General features: G+C 52.4%; 1 protein-coding gene across 2 annotated transcripts in view; it reads left to right on the top strand.

The window, feature by feature from the left end:
- LOC136509930 (uncharacterized) overlaps positions 1-14974 on the top strand; it is a 50390-nt gene that overhangs the window by 22405 nt on the left and 13011 nt on the right. For both annotated transcript variants that reach the window (XM_066504518.1, XM_066504519.1), the window contains exons 5-6: positions 143-307; positions 387-464. In XM_066504518.1, coding sequence (XP_066360615.1) covers positions 143-307; positions 387-464 — 243 coding nt within the window. The remainder of the gene's footprint in view (positions 1-142; positions 308-386; positions 465-14974) is intronic.

Genomic DNA, 14974 nt, shown 5'->3' with positions numbered 1-14974 from the left:
GGGCCACCACGCCTCACCTTACCTTACCACCATAAGAAAATTATTTTACAGTAACATGTGAGCAGAAATTTTCCATCTGTTAGAACAACTGATTAGTATTGCATAATGTTACAGTAACATGTCTACAATTCTTCCTTTTTAGGGCCAAATGTTAACCCTCGTGGAGTACCTTCTGCTTCTTTATCGTGCTTTGTTGCCAACTCCTGTTTGGTACCGTTTCTTTCTGAACAAGGAATATGGGAGTCTCTTCTCATCTTTAACGACTGGGCTGTATCTGACTTTCAAGTTGACTTCAGTTGTCGAGAAGGTACCACTGTTTGCCGCACCCCATTTATAAATCACTTACTTGAAAGCATACTTCTTGTTCTTGACATTGTGGCTTCCAGGTTCAGTCATTCTTGGCCGCGGTGAAAGCACTTTCACGTAAAGATGTGCATTATGGGTCTTATGCGACTGCAGAACAGGTAAAAGAGATCTTTGGCTGGTCATGTCACTAGCCTGTTCTTTCTAATAACTGGTAACAAGGTATTAGGCAGCCCAAAGTGATATTATTTAAACTGTTAACTGTTTTTTTAGAGTTTTAGGGCTCATGCCCCAGTCTTTCAACTAAAGTGAAAAGACATCCATTACAGCGTACTGGATGATATCTCATCCTGAAACAGAAGCTAAAAAGGGAAACCAGCTCACCACTCAAAGTTTCTGAAAACTAAAGAACATTACATCAACTCCATACTATTTTAAAAATCTTTTCACCAAAGCTCTGAAGAAGGTAACCACTTCTCTCCAGCGACTTCATCTTTGATTGCAAACATGTTCTAATCTTACCAATCTGCCCAGAACTGAGAAATCGTCTGCGGGTACCCCTGAAACTTCAGTTGTGCAGCCACAAGACCCTTCTTGCTGAAGACTTGATCTCCTCCAAAATGAGTTTCAACAGCTGTTTCTTTTCTGGTGGGCACAGAATTATCCAATTCTGGAGAAGCCCAGCTATACTGAACAGCAGCATCTCCATGCTTTTCCAGCCTGTTTTTTGAAAACAAATTTCATTTCTGAGTTTTCAAATACTTCACAGAAGTACAGAAGTAACAACATTAAGAGTACCATGCTTTTTAAGGCTAAGCCATGTTAGAAGTGCAGCAGCTGTAGCCTATAGGATGAGCAGAGGTGAATAGAGTAGCTGGAGTTTAGAAGACAGTTTCTTTGAAGCAAACTAGCTTGTCATTCATATTGAATATCCATACATATATATAGCTTGTCATTCATATTGAATATCCATACATATATATAGCAGTACCTAAGTTGGTTTTCAAACCGACCTGCCATTCCTAACAGTTGTATAACAGCTGTACAAAGTCAAATTAATTACTACTGCAGGCTGTCAGGACAGCTGCACTACTTGTACTGCCTACTCCATCCCAAAAAAAACACAATTATAGAACCGGGCACGGAAGCCAACGTGGTGGAGAAATGACAGAAATGCCCTATACTAAATGACAAAGAGCTCTCCATGTCTAGAACTCTAGTGCGGTAGATTAAAAAAACAAGTGAGGTGGCAACCTGGCAGGTGGCCTTTGGTTTTGGGTCCGACCCTAGGTTACCTAGCCCTGGTACCTAGATGTGCGTTTTTTCTGGTACAAATTTTGAACTCTTAGATTGCGTTTTTTTTGGATGGATGGAGTAAGCAAAACAACCGACTATACATGTGTTGCTGTTGTGCACAAGTAAAAACAAAATTGACTACTTATACCTGCTGTCGAAGGCAGCAGCTAGACTTCCTGTCTAAGAATAATATTCTTAGAATATGGTGTAAACCAACCTATATGTCAGCAGCCAGCTAAAAGACCATATACTACTAGAGTACTAGTACTTAGCTATATAAGCCTTAAACACAAGGATTACTTCTAACAAGCCAAAATTTCCCTATCTCTACCAGGTTGTCTCCTACTTTCACTTAACAATATCAGAGATCATACTCCAACACTGCTTTGCTATAGCACAATCAAAAAAGACATGCTGCATATATTCAACCTCAGAACAAACTAAACAACTACTATCCTCAACTTCTCTTCTTTTTGCTAGCTTGTCTCTAGTCAGAACTTTATTATTAGAGATTTACCAGAGAAATAATTGCACTCTAGGTGGGATCTTAATCTTCCATAAAGCCAACAAATGTACAGCTTTATCTGGACTCCAAATTGGATGTTCCATATATGTTTTTTTTTACCATCTCGACGAGAGGAACGCAATAGTGAAGTCCATTCTACATTTTGACAACTTTACAAAATGGACATTTTTGGTTGTCAATAGGCAACATCCCAAGAAGTGGACAAACATTTTGTCTATCGTAGCCATGATAAAATTATCCTGAGGCAAACTTTTTATTTGTGGGGTTGAGCTCTATCAAAGCCCATTTACTTATTGACCCGTTAAGATCAGCCCATTTGCGGTTTATAATACCATTGCTTTTGTCTCTTGTGAATGTAACGCAAGGTTCCAAAAAATGCTAGGCGTTGGGCCATATTATCAAAGTCCATTTACTTATCCATCCATTAAAAAGAGCAGCCCATTTTGTTGTTGTTGTTGTTGTTGTATTTGTGGTTTCTAATACCATTCCTTTTGTCTCTTGTGAATGTAATGCAAGGTTCTGAAAAAACGCTAAGCTCTGGGCATGTGTTGGGCCACCGCCTAGCGCCCAGGATGCTTAATCGTAGATTAATCATGCTTAAACATTACACATTATACATCAGCAAAGTAATAATAAAAAAGCGACTAGGAGGCGTGTAAATATATTATGCGTTCAAGAGACTAAATGGAAGGGTCAGAAGGCGAAGGAGGTGGACAATACATGTTTCAAGCTTTGGTACACATGGACAGTCGCGAATAGAAATGGAGTAGGAGTTTTGATTGATAAGAGCCTCAAGAATGGTGTGGTGGGAGTGAGAAGGCAAGGAGATAGGATTATCTTAGTCAAGCTTGTCGTTGGTGATATGGTCTTGAACGTAATTAGTGCGTATGCCCCCCAAGTAGGCCTCGACGAGAGTGCTAAGAGACAGTTTTGGGAAGACTTAGTTGGTCTGATTAGAGCTGTGTCTAGTAGTGAGAAGCTTTTTATAAGAGGAGATCTTAATGGGCATGTACGTACTACAAGCGTAGGTTTCGAGGCAATTCATGGAGGTTTTGGGTATGGTAGTAGGAATCAGGAGGGGGAGAAAGTTCTGGACTTCGCGGTAGCTTTTGACCTGATGATAGCCAACACTTTCTTTAGAAAGAGAGAATCTCATCTAGTGACCTTCAGTAGCGGACAACACTCTAGCTAGATTGACTTTGTCCTCGCAAGAAGAAATGACAAACGAGCATGCTTGGGTTGTAAGGTGATACTAGGGGAGTGTGTTGTTTCTCAACATAAGCTTTTGGTGGTAGACTTTCGTTTTCAGATGCGTGCCCGTAGGGATAAACAAGCTAAGATTGAAAAAACAAATTAGTGAAAATTGAAAGGGGAGACGTCAGAGGTATTCAGGGAAAGGGTTATCAAAGAGAGCTCTTGAAGGAAGAAGATGACATAAACAACATGTGGGAGAGGATGGCAACCAACATTCGGAAGGTGGCTTCAGAGGTGTGTGGAGTAACCAAAGAAAGTGGAGGCGAGGCTAAAGATACTTGGTGGTGGAACGAGGAAGTCCAAAGGGCTATTAAGGAGAAGAAAGAATGATATAGACGCTTGTACCATGATAGGAGTGTGGATAAGATAGAGAAGTACAAGGTGACAAAGAAGACTGCAAAACGAGCTGTAAGTGTGGCAAAGGGTAGAGCGTATAAGGATCTTTACCAACATTTGAGTACGAAGGAAGGAGAGAAGTATATTTATAGGATGGCTAAGGTTCGTGAGAGAAAGACAAGGGACTTCAACCAAGTTAAGTGCATTAAGGATGAAAGGGAGCATCTCTTGGTGAAGGAGGATGGAATCCGACATCGATGGCAAGAGTATTTTGACAAATTGTTCAATGGTGAGAATACGGACGCAACCTTTCAGTTGGATGACTCTTTTGATGACACCAATAGACGCTTTGTGCGGAGAATCCAAGAATCTGAGGTCTGAGAGGCGTTGAAAGGATGAAAGGAGGTAAGACGATGGGACCGGATGGTATCCCAATCAAGGTGTGGAGATGCCTCGGGGACATAGCTATAGTATGGCTAACCAAGCTGTTCAACCATATTTTTCGATCGAACAAGATGCGTGACGAGTGGAGGAGAACTATATTGGTACCGATCTATAAGAATAAAGGGGATATTCAAAGTGTACTAATTACCGGGGAATTAAGTTGATGAGCCATACTATGAAGCTATGGGAGAGAGTTATCGAGCATCGTTTGAGAGCAATAATGCGGGTCTCTATGAACCAATTTGGTTTCATGCCCGGAAGGTCAACCATGGAAGCCATTTTCTTAATAAGACAAGTTATGGAGCGGTATAGGGAGGAGAAGGACCTACACATGGTTTTTATCGACTTGGAGAAGGCTTATGATAAAATACCAAGAAATATTATGTGGTGGGCTTTAGACAAACATAAAGTCCCAACGAAGTATGTCGGGCTCATTAAGGACATGTGCAACAATGTTGTGACTAGTGTTCGAACAAGTGATGGAGACACGGATGACTTCCCGATTAGGATAGGACTACATCAAGGGTCAGCTTTGAGCCCTTATCTGTTTGCCTTAGTGATGGATGAGGTTACAAGGGACATACAAGGGGACATCCCTTGGTGTATGCTTTTCGCGGATGATGTATTGCTAGTTGATGAAAGCCGGACATGAGTGAATCAGAAACTGAAGTTATGGCGGGAGACTTTGGAGTCCAAAGGTTTTAGACTCAGTAGAACTAAAACTGAGTATATCAGATGTGACTTCGGCACTACTACTCGGGAGGAGGAAGATATTAGTTTGGAAGGTCAAGTAGTGCCTAGGAAGCATACCTTTCGATATTTAGGATCAATGCTACAGAGAGACGGGGATATTGATGAAGATGTTAGCCATAGAATCAAAGCAGGGTAGATGAAGTGGCGCCAAGCATCTGGTGTCCTATGTGACAAAAGGGTACCACAGAAGCTAAAAGGCAAGTTTTATAGACGGCGATTAGACCTGCTATGTTGTATGGTGCAGAATGTTGGCCTACGAAAAGACGACATGTTCAACAGATAAGTGTCGCGGAAATGTGTATGTTGCGTTGGATTTGCGGTCATACAAGAAGGGATCGAGTTCGGAACGATGATATACGTGATAGATTAGGGGTAGCACCAATTGACGAAAAGCTTGTCCAACACCGGTTGAGATGGTTTGGACATGTCCAACGAAGACCTCCAGAGGCACCGGTGCGTAGTGGAATCCTCAGCCAGGATAGTAACATGAAGAGAGGCAGAGGAAGACCGAAGTTGGCTTAGGTAGAGGCAATAAAAGGAGACTTGAAAGGATGGAATATACCCAAAGACTTAGCCTTAGATAGGAGTGCTTGGAAAACAGCTATTCACGTGCCTGAACCTTGATTGCTTCTGCTGGGTTTCAACTCTAGCCTACCCCAACTTGTTTGGAACTTAAAGGTTTTGTTGTTGTTGTTGTTGTTGTTGATCCATTCCCATGCCACTCATTCCACTATCGTACAATGAAAGGCTCATCTGGCCTCTCCCGTCATGATTTCCACGACATGGGCTGCAATTACTGGCCCATCTAGCCCTTGCCCTATTCCTAGAACTTCACGAGCAGCCACCACGCACTGCTGGTCCTCTTTCTCGTATCCTCGTATCTTCTCGATCTCATCGATTCTTCCTCTGCCTGTGGGGGTGGCGGGTAGGATTGCGCAAGCGGCGATGTGACGAGGCATAGGGGTGACGATGAGAGCATGCATGAGCTTGAGTGCAGCAGCCTGAGGAAGATCTGGCCCCTCTCGTAGACGGTGACGATGCAAGGATGATCTATTGCATCGGTAAACCTTGTTTGCCAGCTCTTTATCTACAACCTGAGCTTTGTAATCTTTGTTCTCGTTCTCCTGCCATGCTCCTGGCCTCCTCTGCACTCGCAACCGTCTGCTTGCCAGCACCCCCACATTTAATTGGGCACCTAGGGCCTAAACGACACCCTATGGCTGTGATTCACGCTTAAGCGTGCCTAGGTGTACGATTAATAACGCCTTTTAGAAGGCTGATGTAACAAGATTAAAATCTCCTCGAATAAGTATGGGACCTTGACACGATCCCAACACTGCATCTGACTCATCAAGAAAGCCTTGCTTCTTATCCTCATAGGGGGGAGGGGGACCATACACTACTACTAATTTCCATGCGAAGCCATTGCTTTTATTGGAAAGCATGACACTGCCTGAAAATTTCATAATATCACATAGACTAAAAAAATGTCTGTATTTGCACCTATCAAAATTCCACCTGCTGAACCTTTAGCCTCTAACTATGCAGCACGGATACGGATACGCGTATCGGTATCGGAAGGATACGGATACGCGGATACGGCAATTTCTCATAAAACCCGATACGTGGATACGTTTTACTATTTTTAATAAAATAAATAAAAATGCAAATTAAAATTGTGAAAGTGTAAAATTTGAGTAATCACTAATTGTTAGTTTAGTACATACAAATATACAATCATATATGATACATCACCAGATCACCTTGTAGGTTTCTTAGTTTTCACAGGAGATCCTAGTCCAACTATACTGGATGAATGCGCAATTACTAATTAAGTCTATCTATGCCGGTGGATCCTATGCTAGGACTAGCTGACTAGCACTAGCACTTGCGCCAGCACTGCTGAAATTTGGAGAGTCCATCTACTGGATGCAGGCAACAAGTGCAGAAGTAGAGTACATCAAGAATGAAAAGGGATTGTACTCATGGGAGATCGGCAGAAGCTAGCTTTGCTGCTGTGCTGAGTGCTGAACTGCTGAATCGTCCTCTTCCTTGCATCTGTCCCCTGCATCGCGGGAGCACCGCGTCCGTAGTGGACTGGTGGGTGCTCCCTAATGGATAAGTCTCATGTGTGGCTGGTCTTTGTGGGGCTGTGCTGCTCACATGGTCCTTGTGGCTGTTTTTCTGTTTTTAGGACAGCATCTTAGACTAGAGGACAGCATCTTAGACTAGAGGACAGCATCTTAGCTAGGACATCATATTAGCATCTTAGACTAGCATCTTAGACTAGCATCTTGGCATATGCTTGGCTGGCTAGCAGCCTATAAATATGTAACCCTAACCCCTCAGGTTGGTATGGCATTTGTGTGAGCTTGTGTGAGAAATAGACAAGAAAATTACCCTAACTCCTAGTGTCATCCTCTCTCGATGAGAGTAAGAATTCTCCTACTACCAAGAGTGAGAATTCAGTGACTAACAACTGGTATCGGAGCCGTATTATCCTGTAGCCTGAGCATCTCTTGCTCATCTTCTCTCCCAGCCCCACAACAGCCCCAGCTGTTGGCAGCACTAGCTCCTCCGGCCGCTCCTGTTCACTCCTCCCCGTCTGAAGCAGCCCTCGTCCCCACGCAGCAGCCCCCCGGTAGCGCGTCATGTCCGCAGGGCAGTCTCAGCGCTCGATCGCCTCGAGCACGCGGCGTCGGCAGGAGGCCGAACTTGCCGCGGCAGAGGAACGCGAGCGAGCGGCGGTAGAGACCGCTGCGGCGGCGGCAAGGGCGTCGAGGCTGGCAGCGGCGGAGCTGGCAGCAGCCAGATCGGAGGCGGAAGCAGTGGCCGCGGCGAATGCAGCGCATGCGGCGGCGGCGGAGGTCAAGGCTCTGCGCGGCAGCATCGGCAGCTCCATTTCCGCTGACGACACCGCCGACGCTGACCTCGAGCTGCTAGAGAGGGAGGCAGCGCGAGCGCGGGCGGCGCAGTGGGCAGCCGCGCACGTCCACCGAGCGTGGCGGTAGCCCAGACAGGCGGCGGACGCGCTGGCGGCGCTCCTGGAGGAGGCGCGCACGGTGGCGGCGCTCCTGGAGGAGGCGCGCACGGGCAACGGTGGCGGACGGGTCGATGGAGAGCGCGGCCGTCCACAGGCAGCGTGGCTCTCTCTCTCCCCGGATCGGTACCGACGGGTCGATGGAGAGCGCGGCCTTCACAAGCAGCGTGACTCTCTCTCCCCGGATCGGTACCCGTGGTACCACGGGCTCCAGGCTGTTGTCAGGGACGTCGGTCCCGGCGGTGGGTGGCCTACCCTCACCAAGACCAACTAACGTCGAGTGGGCTGCGGTGATGAGGGTAAAGCTCCAGGTGCGGCACATGTGGGAGGCAGTCCGATACAGCGACGTCGACTACGACCTAGATCGACGGGCGCTGGATGCCCTCATCGCTGCAGTCCCGCCCGAGATGCAGTTCTCGCTTACAAACAAGCGGACTGCCAAGGAGGCTTGGGATGCCATCGCTGCGGCACGCATCGGCAGCGACCGCGCCCGCAAGTCCACACTGCAGGCACTTCGCAAGGAGTGGGAGAACCTGGCCTTCAAGCCAGGTGAGGACGTTGATGACTTTGCTCTCCGTCTCAACACTCTGTTGCAGAAGATGGTTGCAGTTCGGCGATGACACCTACGGCGAGGAGAGAGCTGTCGAAAAGCTCTTTCGCTGCGTCCCCGAGAAGTACAAGCAGATGGCTCGCTCGATCGAGTCCCTGCTGGATCTCTCCACGATGTCGATCGAGGAGGCGATAGGTCGCCTCAAGGTCGTCGACAGCGATGAGCCACAGTCTCTCTCGGGGCCCATCACCACTGGCGGGAAGCTCCTTCTCACTCGGGAGCAGTGGCTTGCCAGCCAAGGTGACCAGCCTTCTTCCGCGATAGGCGGGCCGCAAGCGTGGCAAGCCACGCAAGGTGCGCACAGACGCCCAGTCCGGGGCGCGAGGACGTGCCGAGGGTGATGCCCGCGGAGGCGCCTAGGGCGGCGCCGCCGGCAGGCACAAGCCGGCACGGGACGACGCCTGCCGCAACTGCGGCCAGCTCGGCCATTGGGCCAAGGACTGCCGACAGCCACGACGCGGCCAGGCCCACGTCGCACAGGCGGAGGAGCCGGCTCTGTTCATGGCACATGCAAGCATTGAGCTACCTCCAGCGGCACCGGCCGCAGCGGCTCTCCTCCACCTCGACGAGCCAAAAGCACACGCCCTCCTCGGCGACAGCTCCGGCAACGACAAGACTGACGGGTGGTGCCTCGACACCGGCGCCACCCATCACATGACCGGTCGACGGAGTTCTTCACCGAGCTTGACTCTAGCGTCCGTGGCTCCGTCAAGTTTGGGGATGCCTTCGGCGTGGAGATCAAGGGTGTCGGCTCCGTCATCTTCACCACCGTGTCTGGTGAGCACAGGCTGCTCACCGGAGTCTACTACATCCCCGCGTTGAAGAACTCCATCATCAGCTTGGGACAGCTGGATGAGAACGGTTCGCGCGTGGTTGTTGAGGACGGAGTCATGAGGATATGGGATCGTCGTCGTCACCTTCTTGCCAAGGTATCCAGAAGCGCAAATCGACTCTACGTCTTTAACGTGCAGGTGGCACAACCCCTCTGTCTCGCTGCTCGTCGGGACGACGAGGCGTGGCAGTGGCACGAGCGTTTCGGGCACCTTCACTTTGAGGCCCTGAAGCGGCTCAGTGCCACGGAGATGGTGCGAGGCCTGCCGTGCCTCGACCATGTGGAGCAGCTCTGCGACGTCTGCGTGTTGATGAAGCAGAGGCGACTCCCCTTTCCACAGCGGGCTAGCTTTCGAGCCAAGGAGAAGCTCGAGCTTGTGCACGGGGACTTGTGTGGCCCGGTGACACCGGCCACACCGGGAGGACGACGCTACTTCCTGCTGCTCGTCGACGACCTCTCCCGCTACATGTGGGTGATGGTCCTCGGCAGCAAGGGAGAGGCTGCGGACGCCATTAGGCGCGCGCAGGCTGCTGCGGAGGCGGAGTGCGGCCGCAAGCTGTGCGTGCTGCGCACCAACAACGGCGGCGAATTCACGGCGGCGAATTCACGACGGCTGAATTCGCGTCGTACTGCGCTGACGAGGGCATTCAGCGCCACTACTCCGCGCCGTACAGCCCGCAGCAGAACGGCGTCGTCGAGCGGCGCAACCAGACGGTTGTGGGGATGGCTCGGGCCCTCCTCAAGCAGAGGGGGATGCCGGCTGTCTTCTGGGGAGAGGCGGTGGTGACGGCCGTCTACGTCCTCAACCGTTCGCCTACCAAAGCGCTCGACGGCAGGACGCCGTACGAGGCTTGGCATGGGCGCAAGCCGGCGGTCTCCCACTTGCGGGTCTTCGGCTGCCTCGCGTTCGCTAAGGAGCTTGGCCACATCAGCAAGCTCGACGACAGGAGCAGTCCGTGAGTGTTCATCGGCTACGCGGAGGGCTCGAAGGCCTACCGCATCCTCGACCCGAAGACACAGCGTGTGCGCACGGCGCGCGACATTGTGTTCGATGAAGGGCGAGGATGGGCGTGGGACAAGGCGGTGGACGACGGCTCGGCTCCGACGTACGACGACTTCTCTGTCGAGTACGTCCACTTCGAGGGAGCTGGGGGAGTAGGCGGCTCTTCTTCGGCGAGCGTGTCTACCCCAGTCCCTGAGCCTCCACCGACCCCGGCGCCTGCTACTCCGACAGCACCACACTCTCCAGCCAGGACCTCGGCTGCGATGAGTTCTTCGCCCGCTCCACCACAGCCGGCAACGCCACGCACTCCAGCACCGACAGGCACCACTCCGGGCACGTCTACTCCACCACCAGCTCGTGTCGAGCATGGCCCGGTTGAGCTCGCTACTCCGCTCTCTCACGACGAGGAGCGCGTCGACGCGTACCACGACGGCGAGCCGTTGCGGTACCGTACGATGGAGAACCTTCTCGGTGACCAGTCGGTGCCGGGACCGGTGCCTCACGACCTGGAGGCGCAGTTGCACCTTGCGTGTGACGACGGCGAGCCTCGGTCGTTTGCAGAGGCCGAGAGACGCGGCATGGCGCGTCGCGATGCAGTTGGAGATGGATGCGGTTGAGAAGAACCGCACCTGGGAGCTTGCTGACCTTCCTCGTGGTCATCGCGCGATCACCCTTAAGTGGGTGTACAAGTGCCATCGTCAAGCACAAGGCTCGCTTGGTGGCACGAGGTTTCGTGCAGCAGGAGGGGGTCGACTTCGACGACGCCTTTTCTCCCATGGCACGGATGGAGTCCGTGCGACTCCTCCTTGCACTAGCTGCCCAGGAGGGCTGGCGTGTTCATCACATGGACGTCAAGTCGGCATTCCTTAACGGCGACTTGAAGGAGGAGGTCTACGTGCACCAGCCGCCGGGATTTGCGATCCCCGACAAGGAGGGCAAGGTGCTCCGCCTGCGCAAGGCCCTCTATGGCTTGCGGCAGGCACCGAGGGCATGGAATGCCAAGCTGGATTCCACGCTAAAGGGGATGGGCTTCGAGCAAAGCCCGCATGAGGCGGCCATCTACCGACGGGGCAGTGGAGGGTAATGCCCTGCTGGTGGGTGTCTACGTCGACGACTTGGTGATCACCGGCACCAAGGATGCGGAGGTGACGGCATTCAAGGAAGGGATGAAGGCCACCTTCCAGATGAGTGACCTGGGGCCTCTCTCCTTCTACCTGGGAATCGAGGTGCACCAGGATGACTCTAGGATCACGCTTCGACAGACCGCCTACGCCAAGCGCGTCGTTGAGCTAGCTGGGCTCACCGACTGCAACCCAGCTCTCACTCCGATGGAGGAGAGGCTGAAGCTGAGCCGCGACAGCACGACGGAGGAGGTGGACGCTACGCAGTACCGGCGTCTTGTGGGGAGCCTTCGCTATCTCGCCCCACACACGGCCGGACTTGGCATTCTCCGTCGGCTACGTTAGTCGGTTTATGCAGCGACCGACGACGGAGCACCAGCAGGCTGTGAAGAGGATGATCCGCTATGTTGCGGGGACTTTCGACCACGGCCTCTACTACCCGAGGTGCCCTGGGGCGGCACACTTCGTCGGGTACAGCGACAGCGACCACGCCGGCGACATCGACACCAGCAAGAGCACGAGCGGGATCCTCTTCTTCCTCGGCAAGTGCCTCGTTAGCTGGCAGTCGGTTAAGCAGCAGGTGGTGGCCCTGTCCAGCTGCGAGGCCGAGTACATAGCTGCCTCCACCGCTTCGACTCAGGCACTCTGGCTCGCTCGACTGCTTGGTGATCTCCTCGGCAGAGACACTAGAGCGGTGGAGCTCAGGGTGGACAACAAGTCCGCTCTGGCCCTGGCAAAGAACCCCGTGTTCCACGAACGCAGCAAGCACATCCGGGTGAGGTACCACTTCATCCGAGGCTGTTTGGAGGAAGGGAGCATCAAGGTGAGCTACATCAACACCAAGGACCAGCTTGCGGACCTGCTCACCAAGCCCCTTGGGAGTGATGGATAAGTCTCATGTGTGGCTGGTCTTTGTGGGGCTGTGATGCTGACATGGTCATGGTCCTTGTGGCTGTTTTTCTGTTTTTAGGACAGCATCTTAGACTAGAGGACAACATCTTAGTCTCATGTGTGGCTGGTCTTTGTGGGGCTGTGATGCTCACATGGTCATGGTTCTTGTGGCTGTTTTTCTGTTTTTAGGACAGCATCTTAGACTAGAGGACAGCATCTTAGAGGACAGCATCTTAGACTAGAGGACAGCATCTTAGCTAGGACAGCATATTAGCATCTTAGACTAGCATCTTAGACTAGCATCTTGGCATATGCTTGGTTGGCTAGCAGTTTATAAATATGTGGGAACATATCTAGCGCAAACCAACCTCTCTGTGCAAACCGTGCAAACCAACTACGGGGGAGAGGTGGGAGGGGGGATTTGCAAAAGTGCAATTACGCCCGCTCCTAATCACACTTTTGCAAATCCCCCCTCCCACCTCTCTCCCGCAGTTGGTTTGCACGGTTTGCACGGAGAGGTTGGTTTGCACTTGATACGTTGCCTAAATATGTAACCCCAACCCCTCAGGTTGGTATGGCATTTGTGTGAGCTTGTGTGAGAAATAGACAAGAAAATTGCCCCAACTCCTAGTGTCATCCTCTCTCGATGAGAGTAAGAATTCTCCTACTACCAAGAGTGAGAATTCAACGACTAACAGGGAGGATCAAGTTTCTTGAGCTCTGCTCCAGGACCGGGATGGTTCAACTCTCCCACAAGACAACGCACAAGACTTAGGGGGAGAATGATGGATAAGTCTCATGTGTGGCTGGTCTTTGTGGGGCTGTGCTGCTCACATGGTCCTTGTGGCTGTTTTTCTGTTTTTAGGACAGCATCTTAGACTAGAGGACAGCATCTTAGACTAGAGGACAGCATCTTAGCTAGGACAGCATATTAGCATCTTAGACTAGCATCTTAGACTAGCATCTTGGCATATGCTTGGCTAGCTAGCAGCCTATAAATATGTAACCCCAACCCCTCAGGTTGGTATGGCATTTGTGTGAGCTTGTGTGAGAAATAGACAAGAAAATTGCTCCAACTCCTAGTGTCATCCTCTCTCGATGAGAGTAAGAATTCTCTTACTACCAAGAGTGAGAATTCAGCGACTAACACTCCCCAGCGCAGTGCTCCCTGGAGCGACGACCTGGAAGACGAGAGGTTGATTGATGGCACAGAGGGGGCGGAGGCTCGTCGCCAGCGGCCGGCGAGCGGTGGTGCATCTCCTGGGCAGGAGGCAGCGCAAGGGGGCGGGGGCTGGTCGCCAACGACTGGCGAGCCGCGGCGCATCTCCTGCACGGGAGGCGGCGCAAGGGGGTGGGGGCTCATCGCCAGCGGCGAGCGAGCGATGGCGCATCTCCTGCGCGGGAGGCGACGCGCGTGTGCAGCCATGCGAGGCGTTGCCATGTCGGGACATCGCGACAGGGGAGCGTTGGCTTCTTGTTGGACTGGGCCGTATCCCACGCCGGCGGTGAGCTGCACGGGCTGGCGGTGAGGGCGGAGGTTGGTCGCCGGCGAGGTCAGAGGCGGACTGGCGGCCGGCGGGAGGCGGACCTGCGCGAGGCGGAGGCGGAGGCGGCTGCGTGAGGCGGAGGCAGAGGCGGCTGCGCGTGGGAGAGACTGGGAGGGGTCGGGACTGGAGACAGGAGCAGGGCAAAGGTGATGGTATTAACCTATTGGGCCGGCTGGGCCGTATCGGCTGGGCCAAAACGTTTCCGATCGTCAGTTTTCGGCCCAACTAAGATGGGATACGCGGATACGCTGCGGATACGTATCCGGGCCGTATCCCAGGCGTATTCGTATCGGATACGTATCCGATACGGGATACGCCCCTTCCCTGCCGTGTCCGTGCTTCTGAGGCCTCTAAGCATGTGTTTGGTTTGGGGACGATGTGGGATGGGTTGAACCTATCCCAGTTTTGCGGGTTGGGTTGAACCCATCTCTTGTTTGGTTGAAAAGGTTCGGTCCATTCCAGTTTTACGTTTGGTTGGAAGTATATCTGGAAGTGGGTTGAGTCATTGACATGTGGGGTCCATTCTTGCGTCTCCTGCGCACGTGCACCTTCCTCGCATGGCCGCAAACTGCTTGCCCGCAGTTGCTCCTCCATGGCCGCAGCTCGCTCACCAGTAGCCGCCCAGATCTGCTGCTCCGTATGCCCCGACGGTCCGACCCGCCCTGTGGCTCCTCCGCCTGGCCATGGCTCACCCGCACGCCTCACCTGCTGCTCCATGCATGTGCCCGTGCTGCTCTGTAGGCCACACCGCCGCTGCCACCTGTGCTGCTGCCGCAGCCCCTGCTTGCTCGCGCCGCTGCCGCGGCAGTCGACTCGCTGCGCGCGCGGTCACGGCGAGTGCTCGTCCGCTCCGCTGCCGCTGCGACGGCCCTTGCTCCCCTGCACCTCAGCCGCGGCCGCCGGCTCGCTACGCGCCGGCTACTCGCCTGCATCGCCGCTGGGCCACCCGCGCTGTCTGTTCTCACGTGCGAGAAGGAAGTGGGTTGTCCCCGTCCCCTTGATTTGGAGAAATCAAACC

Source organism: Miscanthus floridulus, chromosome 16 (genome assembly GCF_019320115.1).
Source record: "Miscanthus floridulus cultivar M001 chromosome 16, ASM1932011v1, whole genome shotgun sequence".
Lineage (NCBI taxonomy): Eukaryota > Viridiplantae > Streptophyta > Magnoliopsida > Poales > Poaceae > Miscanthus > Miscanthus floridulus.
The sequence above is the reverse complement of the archived record's forward strand: the minus strand, read 5'-3'. Positions and strand labels throughout refer to the sequence as shown.